Source organism: Mucor velutinosus (assembly GCF_035048745.1).
Source record: "Mucor velutinosus strain NIH1002 chromosome Unknown tig00001544, whole genome shotgun sequence".
NCBI classification, from domain to species: Eukaryota; Fungi; Mucoromycota; class Mucoromycetes; order Mucorales; family Mucoraceae; genus Mucor; species Mucor velutinosus.
Genome location: NW_027041908.1, coordinates 366,511 through 391,658, shown reverse-complemented (window position 1 = coordinate 391,658; position 25,148 = coordinate 366,511). Strand labels below are relative to the sequence as shown.

Here is a 25,148-nt window from a genome sequence, read left to right as displayed (position 1 = left end):
ATTTATAAATAAATATACAACTATGGTTGAGCATTTTTCTTCTATAATGATTAGATCATTAGTTGTTGCGAAATTTGCTACGGCAGTTCCTTATTAGTGCCATTGCTAATAGAGAGGAGATCACCACATTTAATATAGTAACATTAGAAGGATGTTTATTTTATGTTGCTTTAGATTACCTAGATTGCAATTATTTTTATAGAAAGTATCAACCATGGAGTAAAGTAAGGCTCAAACCCAACGTACTACATGCATCTCTGAACAAAGTGATCATCTGTGTTTTACCTCAAGCTTCGCATTTGGACTAGCAATTTGCAGCAATTAAACCTATACAATATAGAAATGTGCGAAAAAAAAAGCAAAGCAATGTATTTAGGTTGAGCTATAGTACCTTTTAATCCGTAGAACTCTCTTTATTATGAGCTAGCAATAGCAATAATTACCTTCACTTTGAGTGTGGCATTGATGTTGACAACCAAAAAGTTATTTAAGAATCCGCTCAACTTCTGCTCCAGATTGGCAGATCTTGCTTATTTTCGACTCAATAAATCTATTTTTCAAAATTCGACTATATAAATCGTGATGGTCAGCTCTTCCTCCCTTAATCTTTCTTGGAGTACTTTTCAACGCGCATCCAACGGTACTAAATAAGGTGGATGTTTTGAATAAACTTACTGAGCAATTTACGAAAATATGAAAAGAGGTTTCTGGCCAAAAAGTCGAAATTTTACATATCAAAGTTCCACAAAGATGATTTCAGATGTTACGCTAGGTCGATAGAAACATTTTGATTCAAAATATACCATAGTAAAAGTCTTCATTATTAAGGTCAAAAACGCGATCGTTTGATTTTTGATGAAAGCCATGAGGGGTACCTCATGCTTTTTGGTCGATATTTGTCCATGTTTTTTTTGATCCCCAAAAAGTTGAGCAATGGTCTCAGAAAACAAGTGCTAGATAAGGACAATTGTTTGGAGCTATTCTGCTGATATAAAACAGCCTCTAACACGAGAAAACACGGCACAAATGAACTCAAACCTCGCTGTGTTTTGCTTGGTTTTGAGTAGTGAGAGCAGAATTATGTTACAACAGTAGCATGTAAAGGACTTTACACCATCACCAAGAATCATGAACATGCCAATGTAGTTTCCATCTTGGTCTGCAGCTGAATTTACGTCGCTTTAGGTGGATATGTATCACCTAGCAACTTGAATAATTTTCATGTCGCGTCCTGCTTTTTTTAGCGGTTCATTTTACCGCATCTTTTATTTCCATACTATCAACATGTCAAAACGATTATTCTCGCAAAATACAAGTATTGATGATGATCAAGGAGATGAAGAATTCACAAAATCAGCCATTCCTCTGAGTAAGAAGGAGCCAGATATGGTGAACGGCATACCTGTTTCTGGGGAAGATTATTTGCTGGTTGTTCGGTAAGGTTATTCTAGACACATCCTAATCCTATTGAAAAAGAAAAACGACTCAATCAAACATTCAGTCGACAAGCCAAGAAATGCGCTCAAACTGTAGTTGCTCCACCACCAACAAAAACCAAAAAAGTCAACTTACCGTCGCATTTTCAGTTTTTCCATAATGATGCCAGCAGGGTGGAGGATCAAGCTTCTTATGAATGGAGAAAGGGGTTCTCAAAGCCATTCAGATCTTACCAAGAGGTAATTTACATTTGTACTGTTATGTTTAGACACACTAAATCAAATTGATGATAGTACATGCAACACAACAAACTGCCATGCCATACTCACAAAGAAATTACATCCATCGACGAAGCTTACAAGATTCTCTACTCACAAAAGCAAGACATCATCACATTTATACCAACATTATCACAGGTAAGGCAAGATGCATAGTTGGCATATACGGCATACCGAATCAGCCTTTGAATTGTGTAGCATACGATATTGCGATTGCTGCAGTATCACATACAATGGTTAAGCACAACTACAGACATTGCATTACAGGTATATTATGGACAATCAAAAGACTATGAATGAACACATCTGATGCATGGGTTTGGATAGTGCCAATGGATATTTAGCTTACTGGTCTTCTTGGATCCTGTACTGACATCGAAAAACATAGCTGTGCTTCGAGATTTGTCAAGAGAATGCATGAAAATGAGAGCCAATGCACCACAGAATCTTGCTCCTTTAAACATTGTCATCACCATCATAGCAGATGTCTATGGACAGTCGGATCTGCTTTAAAGCTGCCAAACACATCTACAAGACGATACCCTTATAGGTGCAAATTGCCATTAGCAGAAAGATCAGCATGTGAACTACTCGCGCTCGGTCGTTTAGGGGGGGGGGGTGAAATAGAGTCCTTTCTAGTCAGGTACAGAGCTTGAGATATAGTTGCATAGCGCTTAGCTGCCTTGGTTGAAAATACGCACATGTGCTATACGGTACTTGAGGACATTTTGTACAATAAATGATAGCACTTTGTCATGGCAACAAGCAATTGGATTTAGCAGATATATATCCAGTGGCACGGTCCCTCGTATTTGGCAGAATGAAGACAGTGTTTCAGTTCAACTTTTTGTCATTGTTATTTTACAAAACGACGTGGCATGCGCATACCCTCCTTGGAAGAAGGATCTCCATTTGTTGCACTCAATCTGGTCGACATAACAAACTGAGGCTGTGCACAAGTATGTATGGCACTCTGATTGCTGCATTAAGACTCATCTTGATGGTCAACTGGATTATCCTTGGTAGTCAGATTTCTGACGAGATAAACTGCAGGCAACGCGCAAGATAAAATTGCTGCTAAAGAAGCCTCATGCCCCTGTTGAAACGATACTGAGCGCATTTCTTTGTCGAATGCATGCAGTCCTTGACCAGTTCTATGAAAAGTCAGGGTTTTTCCTGATTAGTCGAACAAAAGAGGACAGAGTATATAAAAATGGGTTTACATGCAAGTGTCACATTCAATTGTATTGAAAAACACACACCAGCTCATCTAAAAATGACTTTAGCCGAATCCTATATCAATGTGTTTATTCACCTTTTTCTATTCTATATATTCCAAACCATCATCATGGCTCATTCGACCTCAACACTCGCTGTGCCTGTTGCAGGAACTCTGTTTCTTGCCAGCGCCATCTACTTTTACTATGAAAACAAGAAAAAGCTAGATTCTCTCCCTCCAAGAGCACCTGGATATCTACCTGTACTTGGACACTTGTTGCAACTCGTGAAGCCTATTCCCATTCAGCAACTATTCTACAAGTGGAGCCTTGAAGCTGGTCCCATCTTTACCTGCTATTTCGGAACGCAGCGCTGGATTGTATTGAGCTCTGTTGAAACAATTCGCGATCTGATCGTTGATCGTGGCACTGTCTATTCCTCAAGAAACTTGCCAGATACACTTGTTCATGACTTTATGCAAGGAGGTACGTCTTTCATTAATTTATGTGCAACTGTGAACACTAATAGATTGGTACCTTGACATTCATAGACGAAGGTGGAGGTTTTGCTTTCTTTCCTTATGGTGCTAGCTGGCGTAGATTACGTCGTATTGGTAAGTGTGTGTCTCGGTATACAGGCTTTATATACTGATCTTGTGATTATATACGCAATCAGCACATGGTGGTTTAGTCAAAAATAAAATTAACGAGTATCAGCCGATTCTGGATGATCGCCGCACTGTATTGCTCTCTCATCTGTACAACTTGAGTTATGATAAAGCAAACCTCTCTGGCCAAGGTGTTCGATTGTCCAATCTAATTGAGCACTATACAATGACCAGCATTCTTGCCATCGCATTTGGAGACATGTGCAACTATCAGCCTGGTGATCCTGCCCTGCATAATGCGTTTACAATCACAGAAAGAGCTGCCAGCACCATAAGCCCTTCTGATCAGATCCGCGAGTTCTTTCCTATTTTGAAGACGATTTGGCCAGTAAAGAGAGCAAAGTATCTTGATATTCGCCATGAACAGATTGAGTTTTACGGTAATTTATTGGAGCAATTCAAGGCTAAAATGGAAAAGAACAGTGATGTTGTGCCTGATTGCTTTGTCAAGGAGATTATGAAGTTGAATGAACTTACGGATTTGCAGATTATGAACTTTGTGGGCATCTTTGTGGGCGCTGGCTCAGACACATCAACATCAACACTGGAGTGGATGCTGGCTTTCTTGGCAAACCATCCCGAGGTTCAAGATAAAGCATTCCAGGAGATCAAAGGCACGGTTGGCTTGGAAAGACTTCCTGAAGCCCAAGACGGTAGGTGTAGTTTTCAGAATTGTGATGCCAATAGATATTTATTGCGCAGTTCTATAGAGCCCATGCTTCCCTATTTGCAATGCATTATCATGGAAACCCTTCGTATGCGTCCTCCTGCTCCTATTGCTATTCCTCATGCTACCAGCAAGGATGACGTTTACAAGAACTGGTTCATTCCCAAAGACACAATCATTGTCATGAACCTGTTTGCCGTTCATCAAGATGAAGCACGGTATCCTGATGCACATGCTTTTAGGCCTGAACGTCATATGAGCTATGTGCTGTCGAGTCGAGAACGCAAAGTATTTACACAATCTGTAGAGGATCGTCCTCATCTCAGTTTCTCCACTGGTCGTCGTGTCTGTGTCGGCATTCATTTAGCTGAGCGCAACTTGTATATGGCTACCTCCATGTTGCTAGCTAGCTTTAAATTCGAGACGACGGGTGATCCTATCAATGTAGATGTCCCAAGAGATGTGCGTGCTGCCACTTGGTCTCCTTCTACGTATAATCTACGCTTAATCCCAAGACACGAAAACGTCAAACAGTTGACTTAATATATACCCCATTCTGCTTTATCAAGAACAGTTGAACGTAGTGACACCTTATACAAAGTAGAGCATTGGTTGCCGCATGTAACATTTGATAGTCCGTTGTCTGCTACTCTGTCTAGCAATGCTCTTTATACAGAATATCACCGGATGCTCGGGGGAAAATTACCAAATAACTTAAATAAAGGACTTTAGACCCGACAACTCAACTTTTCTTTCACAACTTGCTATCATTGCATACAACATGAACAACGATATCAAAGAATCCATCGCCAACACTATCAAGAGCCTCGACAGAGAGCTCCGAGAAATCAGTCTTAAGGTATGTATGTGACCGAAGCCAGTCAACGAGTATCGCTTGAAAAACTGACATGCGTTTCGACACACAGATTCACAATGACCCCGAACTCGGAAACAAAGAGTTCCATGCCTACAAACTGTTGACTGAATACATCGAATCAAAAGGATTCCAAGTTACCTATCAAGCTGCTGGATTGGAGACAGCTTTCATGGCCAAGTTCTCCAACAGTAAATCTGGCAGACGTGTGGGTTTTGTGTGCGAATATGACGCCTTGCCTGGGTAATAGCAGTAGACTTTGATCTATGACAAATGTATCTGATAACATTGCTAGTGTGGGACATGCTTGTGGTCACAATATTATCACTGTCCAAGGTCTTGCTTGCGCACTCGCTTTGAAGACATTGATGGAACAGAATTTGGTGCAAGGCACCGTGGTGCTCTTTGGTACTCCTGCTGAGGAAACAACCAGCGGTAAGATCAACTTTGTCAAGGAGGGCGTTCTTCAAGCCAACGTCGATTATGCTATGATGCTTGTATGTATTCACAAATCAAATGGTTGTAGAGAAAAGATCTTGATCTAACATGTGCTGTTACTAGCATCCTTTTGCTACAGATGGCATCTACGGTAGAATGTTGGCATTGGATTCCGCTGATATTGAGTTTTTTGGCAAGGCATCGCATGCTGGTATGGCACCCTGGAATGGTGTTAATGCTTTGGATGCTTTGATGCAAGGTCTTGATAATATTGGCTTGTTGAGACAGCAAATGATTGCTACTGACAGGTAAATATCACTCGTGCACAGACATTGGCAATGCAACAGCTGACAAGGCATGATTTATAGAGTGCATGGTATCATCACTAACGGTGGTACTGCTGCTAATGTCATCCCTGCTTATGCATCCGCACACTTTTACGCTCGCTCTATCACAAAGGATCAGTTGAAGGAATTGAAGCCTCGTGTTGATAACTGCTTTAAGGCAGCTGCTCTTGCCACTGGATGTGAGATCAAGATGCAATGGGGAAAGCTGGGACCTGTCGAGGATGTGTTCATGAATGACGCCATGGCATTGAATTACAAGCATTACATGGAGCAAGAGGGTATCACCTACAAACCTCGTTTCGATGAAGAGCAAACTAGCACAGGCAGCACTGACATGGGCAACTTTAGTTATGCTGTTCCTTCCATCCATCCTGCTTACGGTATCCATACTACTGCTGCCAATCACACAAAAGAATTCGCTGCTGCCGCCAAGACGGAAGTTGCTCATCAAGACACTTTGCGTGCTGCTAAATGTCTTTCCATGACAGCTGCTGAGGTCATGGTCGATGATGAGCTTTACAAACAAGTCGTTGACGATTTTAAAAAGGGTAAACCCCAATAAATTGTATGCGTATATTCCCCCTTGCTTCTTCACATATCAAAAGTTAGCGAAATAAAACGTCTAATTACAATCTAGTTGGCTTTATAATGAATGTGTGCACAGACAGAAGCTTGCATTGGATAAACAGCCGTAATGAGGTTTTCATTGAACCATACCCATACACAATTTTAAAATTCTATATATTTATTTCGTTTCAGGACAAATAGATAATTTGAATAGGTTGAGACCTAGTCGTAAAAGTCATCCTTATTGTAGATTTGAATACTCAAGCTTTTATAAGTATGACAAAAGTCAGTGTTCTTTCTCTCTGACTCCTCGGCAATTCCACTTTTTTCTCGTTCATTGATCGACGTGGGAGGAGTAAGGGCGCACTGTTGGTTTTGCTTTCTCTGATCTGATTGCAAAGGTGAGCTCGATAGCGATGAAAAGTAATATGGAATATGCTGTGGTAGGGTTGTTGTACTTGAAGATGTAATAAATGATGCAGTTGAAGCTGAGGGTGCCAAAATTTCTACTTTTTCATCATAAAAACATTGTCGGGTAAGTCTGCAAGCATCGCAGCTGTCAGCATTCAGAGGAGAAGCAAGCCATTCAGCAGCAGGAATGCCATTGCACTTCTTGGTATTTTTTGATGTCTTTTTGCCAAGATTGAAGGTAGCCCAGCGAAGCTTGTTAGATACAAGTGTTGTGCTTTGAACAGTGTGACAGTAATAGTCTGTTGTCGTAACTTTAGTTGGAAACCCCCAACTTTGATCTGATGATGAGAATGAGGATGAGAATGAGGTTGAGGATGAGGATGATGAAGAAGAGGAAAAGAAATAAGAGATACGATCCAAGAGTTGGCTTTTCATATTAGATAAAGAGTTGTTGAAAGGTTAGAGAAAGATGAGGGAGACTATTCATACAAATCCTTGCTTTATATATTCTCTCTTTTTACACACTCCATGACAATGTGTGGCAATGTTTTGCTCCTACAAGCGTATTGCTTTTCAGTATTATTTATATTCAAACGACATGTATATATCAAGTTTCCGGGCAATCACTGTACAAAAACTGGTGTGGAGCATATTCATTGTATTATCTAATCCTGGTTTCTAATATTCTTGCATAGTAGCAAGTTGATAGAGGGGACGGGTGATTTAAAGACGTTTTTCATTTTTCTGGTAAATTAAATAATGCATATTTACAAACTAAAGTATACAGCATCTGGTGAGTTACCATAGTCTAGATCACTGCATGTTGTATAATATGCGTAGATGCACGCAGAAGATTCTGTCGAGTAACACCTTTTCTCAAGGTACATTTTTGCAGGAGGATTTATTTGATTAGAAGTAAATTCAGTGCTTCGAAATCAAGCCAAAGCCGATACTGAAAATGTGTATATTGAATTAAGCCCGTATTTGATATCAGATATTATACAGATTATGCCACTGTATTGCATCAACTTGAATTTTGACTTTTACATCATTTATGTTGAATTTGTCAGAATAACTACACCACACGTCTGCCGACATGTGCAGAAAATGGCCTTCTAACAAAGCGGCCCTCTTAACACCACATTCTTTGGCATGTCAAGCGACTTTCAACTAACAATCTCGTTGGTATCATATCGAATCATCCATACGGGATACTGATCATTCAGATGAGACATGTAGAGAGCTGTTTAAAGAGTAATCGTGGGGTAATACTTATGAGATTGATCGTCAAATGATAGTAACTTGCTTGCAAAAAGCACTTGTATATCTTTACAAAATATTATTGACGACCTGTCTTATAATAAGCAATGTAGTATATCTTTGTTTTTTTTTCAATGCACTGCCGCCCATTTCAGGTTCACGATTGATACAAATCCATAAGAAGCGAGCGCTACTGTTGCGAACCGGTTCGTCATCACAGCCATGTTGTCTTAATTTCCTTTGTCCCTTTTCATACTTTGTTTGCTTGAAATATAATAATAAGGAAGAATCTGTTGTTTATCACATCTGGTGTCATCTTTCAAATGTCAGATCTTTTGCACACTTTTGTAAGATAATTTTTAATATATAGTATTACAAATTGGTGTCATATTTCAAATCGTAAAAAAAAAGCCTGTGTACCTGAAATCACTGCAAAAAAAAAAAAAAAAAAATAGGAGCTATCTCTTGGATCTTACACACCCATCTATCATTGACATCCGATATTGCATCTCTCCACTGTCAGGTACACACAGACTTTGCGTATAACCTTTTAATTAGTATAAATATCAAATCATTTGGCAAAACAACAAAGATCAGCGTTTATCTCATTTATATTTCTGCATATACACATATCAAAATCCATTATCTATACGCACGACAGAACATCATAACATCTCACGCATTATTTTTTCCAAAAAAATGCCCAAAATCGAGCATCTGACCTTCGTTACAACAGAAAGATGAAATGACCACTAGCAAAAAGCCTCTTTTTTGTGTGTGTGTGTCGTCTTGTAAGATGGATTTAATAGGTAGAGTTAACAAAGAAATAGAGTGTAACTAATACTTGTTGATTATGTTGAAAGATGCTGTTTATTGAATGCATTTACAACTTATATTTATACTATTTCTACGATCGATAATGTTAAGCACAAAGAATAAAAGGATTATTACTTGTAGTTTATAAAAAATGTTTGATATTATAAAAATAAGAAAAGACTTATTTGAATAAGATCAGACACAAAAACTAAAGATTTATTGATGGAGACAAGAGTTATTCTATTTATACTAAGTTCTGAATGCCAAAGTAGCAATTTATCTTGTACAACGCTTATCACATCTGGTGAACCTCAGTATTTAGATAGCTGAGATGCACTTCAATTATCATAGCTTGTCCATGTTGTTGCACAACACAGACATATCTACTCATCAAGAATACCTTAATCTTTATAGACAGTTGTAGCCCTTCTGGCACAACACCACTATAACAAAAGTTTGCCTTGAGCGATCGTTTTTGTTGGTAATTTGGCGGGGGATGACCTTTCCGGCAGTATAGTTCCAGGAAACTATTTCAGCTTGATTTTACGATAATTTGTTGATGTTGATTCTTGTATCGCAGGATTTGCAGTTATCATGAATCTCTTTTGGCTCGATTTTGACACAAGATTTTGTTGTTTTATCTTCCTGATTGTGCTGACCTCAAATCAGCTTGTCTCGTATCAGCCATTTTTCTCTTTAGTTAATTATAATTGCCCAACATTGTGAATAATAGACTTTAAGGCTAACTTTACGACCAGATATACAGTCGTATCTCTAGTGTGTAGGGTCATCAAAAGTGCCCTGTTCGCCTAACAAGCATCTTGGTCAATCCGAGTAAGTTGAGAGATTCAAATTTGCAAAATAGCATTGACGCTCAAGTCTTAAAATTACTGTGGCCGCGGATTTCAAAATTAAAAGGAAGACCTGATGAGCTTTAGGACTAGAATATAAAAGCATTCATGATAAAACGCATTCAACAAAGCGTTGGATAACTCATATCACATAAATGATATGTATGGTGGTCCTTTTTGTATCTTTCTGAATGTCAGATCCTGAGATGTAAATTCAAGTGTGACGATAGAGTAGATTGTGTTAAATGATATGTGTAGAAAATCTAGAAATAGATGTAGTTGTAGTCTCTTCTTGTCATTGAAGTAAATGGTTTTGTTTCAGTAATAGTAGTAGTCCAACTAGTTGACTGTTTGATATGTCCTGTTGTGCGTGTAAACTATAGTTTGTTGTATGCTTTGTAATGCATGTAGAAACCGATGAGATGTTGGCCTTGTGTCGTATCAGGTGTAATATGATGGGTTGTGGTGTGAAATGCATCAGACTATCACTTAGAAATTGAGTTTCGTACAATGCAGAAAATCCCAGTCGCTATAAAGCACTGTAATTTACGTACTTGTTCGGCAACACAAACCACTACGCCGTCGTTTTAGGTTGAATTCTGTGTTATATCAAATGTCATAGCAAGGTCTCACACTAAAGGTTTTAGGCTATTCTTAGGTCCTTTGGGTAAATCATGCTAATCATGATTTACAAATCAATTGTTGGGTAGATAGTAAACCTATTTGTATTATAGTTCATCATCATGCTGTAAACCCTAGCATAATGAAAAGCATATAAATGCATCCTTGGGATGCATTCTCAATAAAAGTGTAATTCTTTGGCAGATTCAATTTTACATTGTATTTTGACATAACACTTTTTTGAATCCCATAAATTTTTTACACTTACTACTATGAATAACGCAAACCCTACTACTGTTTCTGTTGGAGCTGGTGTTGGTCATCGCTCTGCATCGGGAGATGCAAGTTTTGGTTCTGGTTCATCTTTGTCGTCTCTACAAAATGAACATAGCAATGCATTGAGCAATGATGCTCTGCATAATGGTATTGATGCTTGTAGCGAAGACGCTCGCATTGATCAGGCATTGAGCGATGACGCTCTGTCAACTCTTGATAATGATACTATCATGAATGATAGTGGTGAGCTATTGGAATTTGATTTCGATAGTGAGATCCAACCCTTGGGAATGGATCATCAGGCTAGCATGGCCAGGGACATCAAGATGTTGAGGAGAAGGCTTTTTGAGGCTACAAGGCTGTCTATCACTATGCCTGAGGATGGCACGCTTGCATCCAATGCTGGGGCCCTGAAACGCCAATTGATCATGGCTAAGGAAAACTACGATTTGTTGTTTGATGATACTCCAATGCTCTCCCCATCTATGGCCTATTCCAATGCTGCTAATAGCATAGTACCTCCAGATACGCCATATATTCAATGGAAAGGACACAAGTTTAACAACAAGAAGTTTGTCTATCCTACCATGGATGCATGCCTTCAACAATTCCAGGATGTACTGGAGTCTCGTGGTGTGTCGATCGAAGCAAACTGGAAGAGAATTATTAAGCCGAAAATGTCCACGGGTATGTCTGCCTGGACAAGAGAAATCATACAAAAGTATCCCGAAATTACTTGGGGCCAGTTCAAGAGCAAGCTCAAGGTGAAATATAGCCCTTCGGAAGCAGAAGAAAGAAAAGCTGCACTCAATAAGCTAAAGACGCTTAAATTGGACAACTGTGACAATCTAGAAGACTTCATTGACAGGTTTAACTCCTTGAAGGACTTAGCGGGAGTCAAGGAAAATACGTCTCTTGTAGACTATCTGCTTCGTGGTCTGGATATCGACTTGTATGGACCGGTGTCTATGGGCATTTCACAAGCCCGTTCCAGGGGAAGCGACACTTTGGATTTTGCTATCTCACAGTTGCGCAGTGCCTACGATTTGTTGAGAAGAGATGATTATTATAGGCAGGAAAAGCAGAGAAAGGATGCTGAACTGAACAATAAGATCAAGGATGCGATCAAGGCACATCAGCGTGCTGAGGGCTCTGCTTCGTTGAGCAACAAGAAAACTCGTCGTGCTGGTCGCCGCCATGACAAGCAATCAAGAAAGAGGAATGATAGTCCTGGTGAAGTTCTTAAATGTTATGATTGTGGTTTCACACCATTTACGTATGCGCATAAGGCATTATGCAAGAAGAACCCCAAAAATATCAAAAAGATAACAAAGAAGAAGAGCAAGTTGATTGTGCCAAGACCTGCTTCCAATGATGATACTGATTCATCATCCTCTGATGAGGAAAGTGATCAAACTTTTGCTGTTGCCACAATTTCTACAAAGGACAAGCAAAAGGAGGAAGTCGTATCCATGGATACTGATAGTGAATGTAAGCATTTGAATAATGAATATTTCAAAAAGATGCCTAGTAATAACATGGACACTAATGGACTTCTTTATCTACCTGTGATATTAGAATCAAAGAGTGGTGTTAAGGTTAACACATGGTTTTTGTTGGACACTGGTTGTACATTTAGTGCAATCTCGCCCAAGTTACTTGATTTCATGCAATTAAATGTTGTAAATAAAAATGGTATTATTAAGCTGGCTCAAAGTAACACTGTTGTTAATCGTAAAGGACAAACTGAAGAGGAACTAAAGATCAATTATGGTTCCAAAGTTGTCTATTCCAAATTTGAAGTTTTTGACTTATTTGATGATGTCCATTGCGTGTTTGGCATGGATCTATTATATAAAGTTGGTATTACATTGGGTAATATTGCTGCAGATTGGTCTGATCGAATTGGATATGAGATTCCTGATATTGAACCCAATCCATACAAACCAAATGAGGATCCTTATGGATCTAAGGAAGAGCGTCAATTGATGATGAATGAACTACAGCCATTCATTGATGCAAACACTAGTATCAGCCCTAAAGCATATTGTAATTTGCCTGATAGCGAAATTAGATTGCCTATAAAGAAGGATACTCCACTTTCGGACACATGTCGAAGACAATTTCCAATTGCTGAAGCAATGCGACCTGTGATCCAAAAGCAAGTTGAGAAATGGCGTGAAAATGGTGTGATCAAACGAGCTAAACCTAATACACCTCATAACTCTCCCATTTTCACTGTACGCAAGAAGAACAGTGAGGGCGAATACACTGGTAAAGAGCACCGTGTAGTGATTGATTGTCGGTTGATTAATAATGCATTGGATCCAGAGAAGCTTGAACGTTTCCCATTGCCTTTGATAAGTGATTTACATCGTAAAATGTCGAAGCATTCCCTCTATACGGTAATCGACCTATCGCAATGTTTCCATGCATTTAAGGTAGCTAAGGCATCAAGACCTTATTTAACGTTTACCGACATGAATGGACTGACGTGGTCCTTCTCTCACTGCCCTTACGGATTAACTATGGTCTCATCTCATGCCCAGAAAATTCTTTCTAATTTGCTGGCTGATCTAAGTGATGTCTGTACACATTTCATCGACGATGTCACGATCCATACTGAAAACGACCTACAAAAGCATACAGAGGTTGTCAAAACAGTTATTGATCGTTTGACTAGAGCTAACTTACGTATCAACACGGAAAAGATGCATATTGCACAAAAGAGCATCTATATTTTGGGTTTCTGCCTATCTAGTAATGGACTAGCACTCGATCCACGAAAGGTTTCCAACGTATTGGATTGGGATCCTGTCGTAAAGAGTAGTCGTGAGCTGATGTCTCGCCTTGGATTGATCAATTTCTTTCGATCCAATTTACCTTGCTTGTCAAGATTGACAGCCCCACTAGATAAGCTTCGAAACGCACATGATATAACCAAAGTATGGAAGCCGGAACACACTGCATTGATGAAGCAGTTGCAGGAATTGTTAGTCAGCTCAGCAGTGTTGAGTGTGCCCAACTTGAATTATCCCATATGTGTTGTAACGGATAGCTCTGCATATGCAATTGGTGCTGCAATGTATCAAGTAATCAATAATAAAGTCAAGTATCTTGGTTTCATTGCACGCAGTTTGGGACCATCAGAGCAACGATGGGGAAGCTCCAAACGTGAATTAGCTGCTGTTGTGTACGCATTCAAAAAGTTCCATCAATGGTTGTATGGACGCCCATTTCATTTGTTTGTAGACAATCGCGGTATTTTGTTCTTACATACAAAACCTAAACTGGATAGAATGGTTGAGAACTACTATGATACTATCTTTGAAATGGATTTCGATATTACGTTTTGCAGTGGTATTAACAATATATTGGCGGATACGTTGTCGCGTCTTTTCTGGCCATACAATACGCTGGTGGAGAGTGGTAATACACGTTCCATCAAGGATCTCGACAGGGAGATATTGATTAAACAGGATATTGTTAAGCAAAAGGGTAATAAGAAGAGAAAGAATACTCATGATGATGAGGTAGTAGCAGCTACTAAGAACAAGAAGCAAAGAGTACTGAATGAAGAGGAAAAGGGGAAAAAAGATATCAAGGGAGCACAAGATAAGAACACAGTTTTATCATGTGAGTCTTCCAGCATCTCCAATTCCAGTAAAGTAATCATTCCAAATAAGACTTCTGATCTATTTAATAATTCTAAGTTGACAGCGTATGCGAATTCATTGAAAAGAAAGAATGAAGATTTTTACTTTTGCGTCAGTCATTTAGATGTTTATCAAACGCCTACAACTGATGAAGAGAAACAGAGCATATTAGAAAAATCTCATCTGCTAGGCCATTTCGGTATACATGCTATGGAGCAAGTAATACACCAAGATTTGAACATGCATTGGAAAGGGTTAAGAGAGGATATAACCCAGTACATCCGTAATTGCCACAAATGCAGACAGTTCAATCTAGCAAAGCATGTATATCATCCTCCAAAGCAAGAAGCGCCTGAAGGCATTATGGATCATGTTGTGTTTGATCTAGGTGGTTTCGATTGTACAACGCCTAGAGGCAACAATTTTATCCTTGTGGTATTGGATCTATTTTCACGTTTTATTGTACTGCGTGCTATTCCTGACAAGTCTGCTACGACTGTTGCAAAGGAATTAGTGTCCATATTTTCCCTGTTAGGCTACCCTAGGGTGGTAGGACATGATCGTGGAGCTGAATTTCACAATGTCCTGTTGGAAAAGATCCTGAAGCATGCAGGAGTGGAGAATAGAGCTAGTTTGGCCTTTACACCACAAGGCAACAGTTGCTGTGAAGCGGCAGTTAAGAATTGTAAGACAATCATCATGAAGATGTTGGAAGGTCGAAGTGAAGATTGGGATCTGTACCTGAATGGAACAGCCTTAAGCTTAAATGTTCACAGATCGAGATTACACGGAATGATGCCATTCGTAGTAATGTTCCACAGACTACCCAATGAGTTCAAGGATTATCGAGGAGATAAGCCTGTTCTTCATGAGAAAGAAATTGATGTGAAAGCATTCAAAGAGAAGCTAGATCTTATCGATAGAATCATTGTACCAGCAATCAGAGATCAGATAATGAAGACGCAAGATAAGGATAGTAAATACTTTAGAAAGAGACACAGAATCTTGGAAAATCCTTATCCTGTTGGATCTACTGTGATGATAAAGAATATTGAGAACAAGAACAGAAAGACGGATCCAAATTATGAAGGTCCATTTTACGTTCATGGTCATACTAGAAATGGAAGCTATATTCTTACTGATAGAACAAACTCGTTCTTAGCTAGAGATGTACCTACGCAGCAAATCAAGTTGATTAGCACAAGTGATACTAGAGACAATCCTTCAAATGCGTATGTCGTCGAAGCTATTATCAATCACAAAGGTAGCGCACCCAATTACAAGTATTTGGTAAAATGGAAAGGTTATAGTGAAGATTGGAATTCATGGGAACCTCCATCTATGTTTGATTCTCCTGATGTGGTCAAGCAGTATTGGGCGCGAGTAAATGCTAATAATAGCAAGACATCTAAGGGCAAGGCACCGAAAGCTCTGAGTACCCGAGAGATTGCTACGCGAGAGACTAAATCAAGAAATAAGCGCGAAAGGTTATTAGCTAAAGATGATGTATAATTGTTTGGTGAAAGGCTATACCTTTTCCTGTTCACAGTTCCTTTTGTCCCATCGGGTTTTGGATGTGTATAGGTTTTTAACGGTTGCCCTAATGATTAATTATCTATACCAATAATCTATACATAAGTTATATATGCAATTCATGTTTACTATACATAAGATTAATCAAGCAGTAACATGCACCAGATTGTCATATATTAATGATGGTTTTCTTTTTTTTTTTTTCTTTTTTTGTTATGTCGGCCTATTATATACTATATGAACTACTACAACTACAATCTACTACAACAATGGTTATGTCCAAGTTTCGCATGTGTCTTATGCTGGTGTGGGGTGGTGTTATATCAAATGTCATAGCAAGGTCTCACACTAAAGGTTTTAGGCTATTCTTAGGTCCTTTGGGTAAATCATGCTAATCATGATTTACAAATCAATTGTTGGGTAGATAGTAAACCTATTTGTATTATAGTTCATCATCATGCTGTAAACCCTAGCATAATGAAAAGCATATAAATGCATCCTTGGGATGCATTCTCAATAAAAGTGTAATTCTTTGGCAGATTCAATTTTACATTGTATTTTGACATAACATTCTGTGCAAATCTAGCCATTTTGAAGCACGAATAACTGATGTTACAAAGCGTTTTGGGCGCTTGGAATATGGCTAAACGACTCCTCTTGTCCATGCGTTACTTACTGATGCTTTATCTCAATTTTTTTTTGGGTCATTGCAAATTCATAGAAATTCTCATTTTTTTCATGAGTGTGGAATACATCCACTATGATCTGCATTCCGACAGTTCATCCAGTTACCAGATTTAGATATAAACTGTATGTACACTGGATTAGATGTACGATATCGATTTATACTATGATCATGAGAAGATATGGACTTCAGATACGCTAGTACTATAAGATTCATACTATATAAGATATAGGCTATAGATGGCACCACGGACATGGATGGCACTATAGACTTATACTTGTATTCCGACATTGACTACGGATGTTTACCATATCTGAATAGGCACCAAGATTAATGCAATATGAGCTTGTTGCTTCAGATGTGCACTTTATGATCCACGCTATAAGACACATGCTTATATCCGTGATACTAGCTACAGATACTTTATGTACTACAGACTTGTACTATATATGAGTTATACTGTAGACATGCCATCATATATCCAGATATATGTTAAAGATGTATGTTTAGGATATAGATCATCTCTGAGAGGAAAATGTATTATACAACGTATAATACAGAAGATTTGAGCATGAGCAGAGATGCATGGTTTATTGAAATATCTTTATTCAGACATTGCAAAGGGATCTGAGTCGTACCATCAAATGACTAATCTATATCCTGGTTCCTGAAGCGTGGCAGCTTATGACCATTTGTCCCTGAAAGTGGGTTTCAATTCTGGTAAATGTCCTTCCTTCAAATCTACTAGGAAGAACATTCTATCCTGGATCATCTCTGTTGTCTGTTCCTGACTGGTGGATTACTTTTCACACCCCATGTTGATTCTAGAGACTATATATTAGAACGATTATATGCCCACATTGAGGGGTTACTACACATATGGATGAATTTTTAGTGGCTATATTGGTTTCTGTCAAATAATAGTGAAGCGAGTAAAGCGTAACGTAACCTGTTATGTCAAAATACAGTGTAAAATTGAATCTGCCAAAGAATTACACTTTTATTGCGAATGCATCCAGAGGATGTACCTATATACTTTTCATTATGCTAAGGTTTACCGCATAATGATAAACTATAATGCAAATAGGTCTACTATCTACCCAGCAAATGATCTGTAAATCATGATTAGCATGATTCACCCGAAGGACCTAAGAATAGCCGGAGGCCATTGGTGTAAGACGAATCAGAAAGAGGGAACATCAGTGCTTTTGCAATTGCAACTGTAGAAGCAGCAGACGCTGATGATTTGAATATTTTCAGTGCCGGTATTCCAAGCGTATAACAACAGCAATTGCAATCAACCTTATAGTCATACAACATTGAGATCCACAACAACCCAAGTCGGTCGTAACGCACACACTAACATTGCATCTAGATTGACTTTGGCTGGTAGTCCAAGAAACTTAAATACACTTAATCATGGTCGTCTTTGCTCTATATTGAATTCAGTAAGAGCTGGTTCAAACAGTAATCTCAACAATATTGCAGAAATAACAGAAGAATTATTTTAACCAAGAAGCATAGAATTGAGCAATACGCGAAATCAATCACATTGGCAACATTCGCTCTTTAGATCGCAGAACACCTCCTCATCATCCATTACAGCAGCACCAACAACAACCACTAACCCAATTCTAGCAAGTGTTGAGCCTTTAGCCCATAGTCCAGTTGAAATGATGGCTATTGATACTGTTATGACCATGTACAGTAATCAGCACCTAGCAGTAACTGAAATGGTTACATTTGCTCCTGGTGTTTATCCAGAACCAGCCATGGTTTTACCAAATGGTCCTTTTTGTGTCTCCAACTCTGGTATCTCCCCCCCCCCAAAAAATGTGTTTCTTGAACCATCTTTTATCTTTGGTATTAATTCTTACCTCCTGGTGTGCTCAGCAAAACGTATTGAACAAACGGTATTAGTGGATTTCGATGAACCAGACTATGTATCAAGAACAATCAGATGTACAATCTCTTCCTTTGGGCAGTCAAAACTGGAGCATTTACGCAAGACCCAATTTTCATCACACCATCAGGCACAACACTAGTGTTGTATGTGAGGCAACCCGCAGAGGCTACACATCCAAATTTGAGCTCACTGAGTGCCCTAATATGGTGTTTGCAAGGGCCGGTGATACCAATGTAAGTATATATAATTTACTTGAGATGTACAGTGTCATTTATACTGACACGCGTCCTTTATTTGCTAGGTCAATGTTTTTTTCCCCTACTCTCAAGGATGGATATGAGACCAACCGTATCAGCCGAACAACGCGCATTTGTGGATAAGGCACTACTACCATCCATTCGTCAAGTTCAAGATACGAGCAGGTTCTCAGTGTGTCTGGACTTTGCAAATGCTGCCAGAAATGGTGTAGGCCGTGCCCTCAATAAAATGGTTACTGAAGATTTGCAATCTTTGATAAATGCAATGCGATGTGCCATTAGGGTCAACAACTTGATTGGTTTCGACGACTTCTTTTTGGTGTTGTACTCTCACAGGATCAAGATTCATATCCCCATGCCCATTCCTGCTGGTCATAATGGTAGCTTGGTGGAATATGGCCTTCGTCATCAGCATATCGATTTCGCTTTGGTAGATCACTTTAATCTTTACGTTGATTTGGCGTTGTCTTTCAAGCTCGTACAGCATCATCCAGAAGGTGTAACTGGTTTGTGGGTCAATTATGAAAACTTGGTTGTTTCTTTGACAGAGACCCAAGTATTGGTCGTTTTCTAAGCACACTACGAGAAGATTCTTTTTGTAACTTCTCCAATCTTGGTGGTTTCAAATTTTCCGCGGCTCAAGGCCCTATTCGCTCTGTTCAAGCATACGGTACTTGGAAAGCGGCTTTCTTTCGTCGAGTTGCTGGCTCAAATCGACAAGGAAAGGATTTCTAACCCCAAGACGTTTTTGACGGAAGCAGCAAATTCCAGCAGCTATATGTAAGTATACTATACCATGTTTCAGGCATACATTTCTAACAAATATAAACTAGGAACAATTGGTAGTCAACAATCAAATGTTGCTTGATCAAGACCCAAGTTTTACTGCTCGACTTGAATTTCGAATCGTTTCCACTTTTGCTGGTCAGTTTGTTGAAAAGCTACAAGACATTGACGGTACATTGTAAGTACAAAATGATAAATTATGAAATTGAGAAAGAATGACAACTACTAACATGGTTTTTTTTTCTTTTATTTTATTTTAGACGGCCCGTATACGAAAGTATAGAATGGCATAGTACAAATTCTTTGTTTAGTTTGACACTAACAAGATTGCGTGCTCTGTATTCCATGCGTGGTCGTAGTCTGGCATCGTTCAATCTTGTTCAACGATCAGTGGAGTTTGCTTCGGCATCCCTCTTATTGGCATTTCTCATGTCCACGATCTACCACCGAGAAATGGTCAATGAGACAAAGTGGAGAGAGGTTCAAAATGTTTTGAATCAACGCAGGACGCCTGATTCTAATCTTTTGTTTCTTTGTAATTTGGTTGACCCGGAGACACTGTCTTTCACACACAACTTTGACCGATCCACCTTGCAGAGGCATTTTGATCGCCAACTCACCGATTCGTTGCTCACCTCCACAAGCATAGTCATAATCAACGCTATGACATTTGAAATAATAACAATAAAAAAAAAACCAGTGTTTGGGCATCATTATCTGTAAAATTGCCAATTCCATCAGGCTTCTTTTTTTATTAGTTGAATCTTGCTCCTCTATGTTTGCTCTACAACATGGGACGTAGTCTTGGCATACTACAATGTTTCCTTTCATAAATTGGGTTTTCTTTGATAACAATACAGAAACGGTTATACAGGGCTCAAGTCTACATAGAATATATCCAGGATATGCATTGAGTAATGCTGGCGCGCAAAAGAAAACGTATATGCGCCACTGTAGCAAAACTGAGCTTTTGAGCGAGCGATTTTGAGCAATCTCTTTGAAGCCAGCCCTTTCAGCAGTGTAGCTCCATGAAAACCTATGCTACAGCTCTGAGTAAAGCCTCAAACAATAGCTCCTTCTTGGGTCTACGAAATAAACAGTATCATAGGTAAAATGGTGCAGATTCAGTACACAATCCTCTTAGAGAACCTCAAACTATCTGAAAAGCGAGCGTGTGTGTTTACAAGTTGAACCATACTTGTTAAGAATGGTGTCGTTTGATGTGCATTTTGATTCTGTAGAAACCTACTATGGGTTAGAAGCAACAGTTACTTTTGAAAAAATTGCTTGATGTTCATTATTTAAGCCCTCCTCCTGATAATTTCCTTGCAGTAGTTGGCTTTATATACAATTACGAAATTGTCAAAGCAAAGCCTGGGGCGTTTGTCCCAATGGACAAGGCATCTTTGGCATGAGATGTTTTGGTGTTCAGAGATATAGTAACAGAAGGCTATGGAAGAGAGTATATGCGAGAGAAGAGATAGTTTATACTTTTTTAGAAAGTGATGTCAGGTACATACAGGCTTTGTGTGTTGTTTTTGGAGGAGTGGAAATGTTAAATCAATTTGTAATAATATACTATGAAATATCATCTTTCTTCTTATATTTATTGTTAGTCCATGCCAACGCAACAACACTTGGGCGGTTACTAGAATATGTTCACAATGTTGATACGTGGTTTTTGTATGTATTGACTTGTATCGTGGTTAAACAATATGCAGCAGTGGGTCCTAATGACGAAGATTTTATCTTTGATCGTGCCTCGTTTGGTTATCCTCCTTTCAGGGGTTACATCGTTTCTTGAGATTTTCAAGCTCCTAGGCTGCATCTCTGTAGCTCCATCATATATCGTGCAATGTCTTTAGTGGTATCGCTTCGGTTGCCTTTGATTACTAGACTCATCATCAACATAGTATGGCCACTGGAACCCAGGATGAGTTTTTGATCTGGATCCAATGCCAAGCTTTAGAATAATTCCCTTGGATACAAACGATAAAAATTGAATATTTTAAAAGACAAAATTAGGTTTCATGAGCTTCTCGAAGGTTGAATGAAACACAATACAATAGCATTCTGAATTTTAAACGATAGCATTGGGCTACATATACAACATGGTCAATGTGATTTGCACCTGCAGCAATACTTGCGAATATGAATGTAACAAGATTGTGGTCAAACTCTCTTGCAACTGTATAGTTTTGCAATCAAATCATGAATATTGTACGGATTCACCAAATCAAGGTAATCTGATGATCTGATATCTTCGGGAGATGAACCTGAATTTGAGCAAGGGCATCTAGATTTTACCCTAATTCAAGAATGATCGTTTATTGGCTAAATTGAACAGTTTATAGTTTTTCAGAATCTGATAATCTTTTTACTCTTCTTTCTCTTTTCTCCATCTGTATTTATACTTATCTTACATGGTGACGAAACATCGCACATTTGGCATATTCCCCTACATAAGAACATGGACCAATTTCTGGCAATTGGGAATGGCTTATGCCTTCTTTTGGTGGTCTCTGTTTATTGTTTACTGCATATGCTATCAGTTGAATAGGATCCGTGTATACAACATTCGAAAGAAACGACTATCCGACAAGCAAGATAGAGTTACTGATTTGCCAGGGGCCAAGCTATGGCGTCGACTGGATCGTGTTGTCCGTATACCCTATGTCACCGAGATGGTTTCGATCAAGATTATATTGGCAACTACTATTTTTGGTTTGATCAATTTGTACTCCATTCTTTGGCTCATACCCTATGAACCAGATCCGTATCACCCCGCAGTCATTGACCGACGAGCCGCATTTCTCAGTATGGTAGATTGGGGATTTGTGTTCTTTTTTGCTCAGAGAAACTCAATCTTACCAAAGCTTTGTGGTTGGACATTTGAAGAATTGATCCCGTATCATCGCATTATTGCTCGCATTGGATTCTTAAATTTGGTACCTCATCTCATCTACAGATGGTAAGTCTCTATTACGCAGCGTCAAGTGTGGGTCCATAGTCTCTAATCCATCTACATCAGCATCGAGGGATACATGGAGCAACATCGCCTGTTTGATGCCTTTTTCAAGGATTGGGAATATATTACAGGCACCATCGCAACAGTCGCTTTTCTTCTCATGTTTCTTACATCGCTAGAGTACATTCGAAGAAATCACTTTGAGGTGTTTTACTACTCACACATCCTACTCGTCATTATCTCCATCATCTTTACATGCTGGCATTACAATACGTGCTTTGCATTCTTTCTTCCTCCAGCATTATTATGGGTTGCAGATCGGGTGGTGAGAACCTACAAATCTTGGATCACCAAAGCTACCTATGTTCAGGTGGACCAAGTTGCACCTCAAACAGCCAAGCAAGAGGGTATCGTCCGCATTATTTTTGCAAACAAGATGTTGAAAAACTTCAGGCCTGGTCAATACGTCTTTACTGCTATGGTTCTGAATGGACGCAAACTATGGGAATATGGCAACTGGCATCCGTTTACAATCTCTGAGATATTTCGCAGCAGAAATACAAGCGTCAACCAGGAGATTGAAGAGCGCATTGTTGGAAGCGGCATCACAGATGAAACTACCAAGCTATTACAGAAAGATCAGCAATCATACAGCAGTGTTTCCAGTATTGACTCCTTGCCAAACACCCTTCATCGTCGCCGCAAGTTCACAGGTGTTCGAGATGACACTACCATGGCTTCATTTCACATCAAAGCTCTAGGCACAAAAACGCGAGATTTGCTCAACTCATCATCTGTCAACAGCAGCAACTTGCAGATATATATTGATGGACTGTACGGGCCTCAACTGCCTTTCCAAGATTACCCTATCCTTGCATTATTTGCCACTGGTATCGGTGCTACACCCGCCATGTCTATTATCCAAGACGCTCTTGAGAAGCGATCAAATGGTGTCCGCACTGTGACCACAGATCACATATACCTCACCTGGGCTATTCGTGTTACAGGTGCGTTTTGGAAGTGCATGAAATATACAGAATATTGAGCCATTGTATGACAAATAGACGAGATTGACCCCTTTATGAACATGTTTCGACATTGGACTGACCTTCTACATACTACCGTTCTGCCCATCCAACTGACAGTTTCTGTGTACGTTACTAGAATGAAACAAGGGCATCATGCGCTGAGTCAACTGGCACCCTTCTCATTGTTCTTTGGTGAACGTCCTGATGTGTCCACAGAGATGAACAAGATCAAATCAGCACATGCTCCGCATCACAGAGTCTGGGCTCATGTGTGTGGATCCACACCATTTACTCGTACTGTCATTAATGAGGCTATCCAACATGACTTTGATATACATCACGAGACATTTGAATTCTAGAGAATCCCATTTTATACTCTTGCACTATATCCTCTTTATTTATTATTATAGAACTTTTTATGTGTATATACTACGCAGCCTCTACTTACATAACGCACAATTTTTACATTCCCTTGCTCTTCATTGTAATATATATATATATATATAAAACAGCTTTTACTATCAATAAACATGTATTTATGTAGAGGCTGCCTTAATCACATCAGATTTACAAGGTTTACACAAAACGTAGTAGTGAAAAAAAGCATAGATGGCCTTCATCATGCCATCTATGTCACTCTTTAGCGCCAAATATGTTGCTATCACTAGTGCATTGATGGGTTCAGTGAGATAAGATGACAGCGTACGCCCCAAGATCCACGCTAGCTCTGGCTCAATAGACGACTTCCATGTAGTGTAGTAGCAACTGATCCAACACACTATATCTGGCATTGTACTCTTGTCAATTATGATACTTTAAAAAAGTTCGATCACGCTCATTCCTAATCATGTTTAATTTTGGCAATCTTCATCGGCAATGCACCATACAATGATATGAACAAGTCGCTTGCTTCTACATCAAGTAAAAGTGCTACATCCTCCAACAACATCAGGATACGCAAACGCCATTGGGCCGTTCATTGTGTGTTATTTGAGATTTTACCAAATTTGTTTGTTGAAAAAAGAAATGTGCCCCTTTTGTTTGGTCCATACACCACGAAGCATTTGTTACACATTGAGAGGTAAAATGCACACACACACACACACACACACACACACACACACACACACACACACACACACACACACACACACACACACACACACACACACACACACACACACACACACACACACACACACACACACACACACACACACACACACACACACACACACACACACACACACACACACACACACACACACACACACTTACATAAACGATAAAGCGACTCACAGAACCCAGATAGAGATAACTAACTATCACTGCATTCGGACCGATAAGGTTGGTCATTGATAGCTAATTACAGTGCTTAGCAAAATCAGGTTATTCGTTGAATTAGGAGAAGAGAATCATGGCTCAAATAGAAACAAACTTCTATTTATAGCTGTTCCATGAGGGATTCATTTATACATTTGTTCCACAAGCCCTTGTGTATAGTCCTCCTCTTTCTCTAATGAACCATAGACATGATGCATTTATATGGTAAGGTACCAGGATATAGAAGTGCGTGTTTATTATATACAAGTAGTTGTCAT

At 39.1% G+C, this 25,148-nt stretch overlaps 7 protein-coding genes across 7 annotated transcripts; 6 read left to right on the top strand and 1 right to left on the bottom strand.

Moving 5' to 3' along the window:
* Positions 1-1,284: 1,284 nt before the first annotated feature.
* ATC70_005447 (uncharacterized protein) lies at positions 1,285-2,228 on the top strand (the record flags this gene model as incomplete). The annotated part of the gene is made up of 5 exons (XM_064824735.1): positions 1,285-1,436; positions 1,502-1,676; positions 1,731-1,853; positions 1,914-1,982; positions 2,043-2,228. The coding sequence occupies 5 exons, from the start codon at positions 1,285-1,287 to the stop codon at positions 2,226-2,228; spliced, it is 705 nt and encodes a 234-aa protein (XP_064680112.1).
* An 835-nt stretch (positions 2,229-3,063) lies between these two features.
* Positions 3,064-4,810, top strand: ATC70_005446 (uncharacterized protein; the record flags this gene model as incomplete). Its single annotated transcript, XM_064824734.1, has 4 exons — positions 3,064-3,418; positions 3,484-3,546; positions 3,609-4,253; positions 4,311-4,810. The coding sequence occupies 4 exons, from the start codon at positions 3,064-3,066 to the stop codon at positions 4,808-4,810; spliced, it is 1,563 nt and encodes a 520-aa protein (XP_064680111.1).
* Positions 4,811-5,048: 238 nt separating this feature from the next.
* On the top strand, positions 5,049-6,488 carry MPP10 (U3 snoRNP protein; the record flags this gene model as incomplete). The annotated part of the gene is made up of 5 exons (XM_064824733.1): positions 5,049-5,126; positions 5,194-5,384; positions 5,437-5,638; positions 5,703-5,887; positions 5,948-6,488. 5 exons carry the CDS (start codon positions 5,049-5,051, stop codon positions 6,486-6,488), a joined length of 1,197 nt encoding a protein of 398 aa, XP_064680110.1.
* A 227-nt stretch (positions 6,489-6,715) lies between these two features.
* Positions 6,716-7,339, bottom strand: SPO14 (Phospholipase D1; the record flags this gene model as incomplete). The annotated part of the gene is made up of 1 exon (XM_064824732.1): positions 6,716-7,339. One exon carries the CDS (start codon positions 7,337-7,339, stop codon positions 6,716-6,718), a length of 624 nt encoding a protein of 207 aa, XP_064680109.1.
* A 3,385-nt stretch (positions 7,340-10,724) lies between these two features.
* On the top strand, positions 10,725-15,896 carry ATC70_005443 (uncharacterized protein; the record flags this gene model as incomplete). Its single annotated transcript, XM_064824731.1, has 1 exon — positions 10,725-15,896. The coding sequence occupies one exon, from the start codon at positions 10,725-10,727 to the stop codon at positions 15,894-15,896; it is 5,172 nt and encodes a 1,723-aa protein (XP_064680108.1).
* A 2,942-nt stretch (positions 15,897-18,838) lies between these two features.
* Positions 18,839-19,339, top strand: ATC70_005442 (uncharacterized protein; the record flags this gene model as incomplete). The annotated part of the gene is made up of 1 exon (XM_064824730.1): positions 18,839-19,339. One exon carries the CDS (start codon positions 18,839-18,841, stop codon positions 19,337-19,339), a length of 501 nt encoding a protein of 166 aa, XP_064680107.1.
* Positions 19,340-21,974: 2,635 nt separating this feature from the next.
* On the top strand, positions 21,975-23,906 carry FZO1_2 (mitofusin; the record flags this gene model as incomplete). The annotated part of the gene is made up of 3 exons (XM_064824729.1): positions 21,975-22,522; positions 22,583-23,526; positions 23,584-23,906. 3 exons carry the CDS (start codon positions 21,975-21,977, stop codon positions 23,904-23,906), a joined length of 1,815 nt encoding a protein of 604 aa, XP_064680106.1.
* Between the last annotated feature and the right edge of the window lie 1,242 nt (positions 23,907-25,148).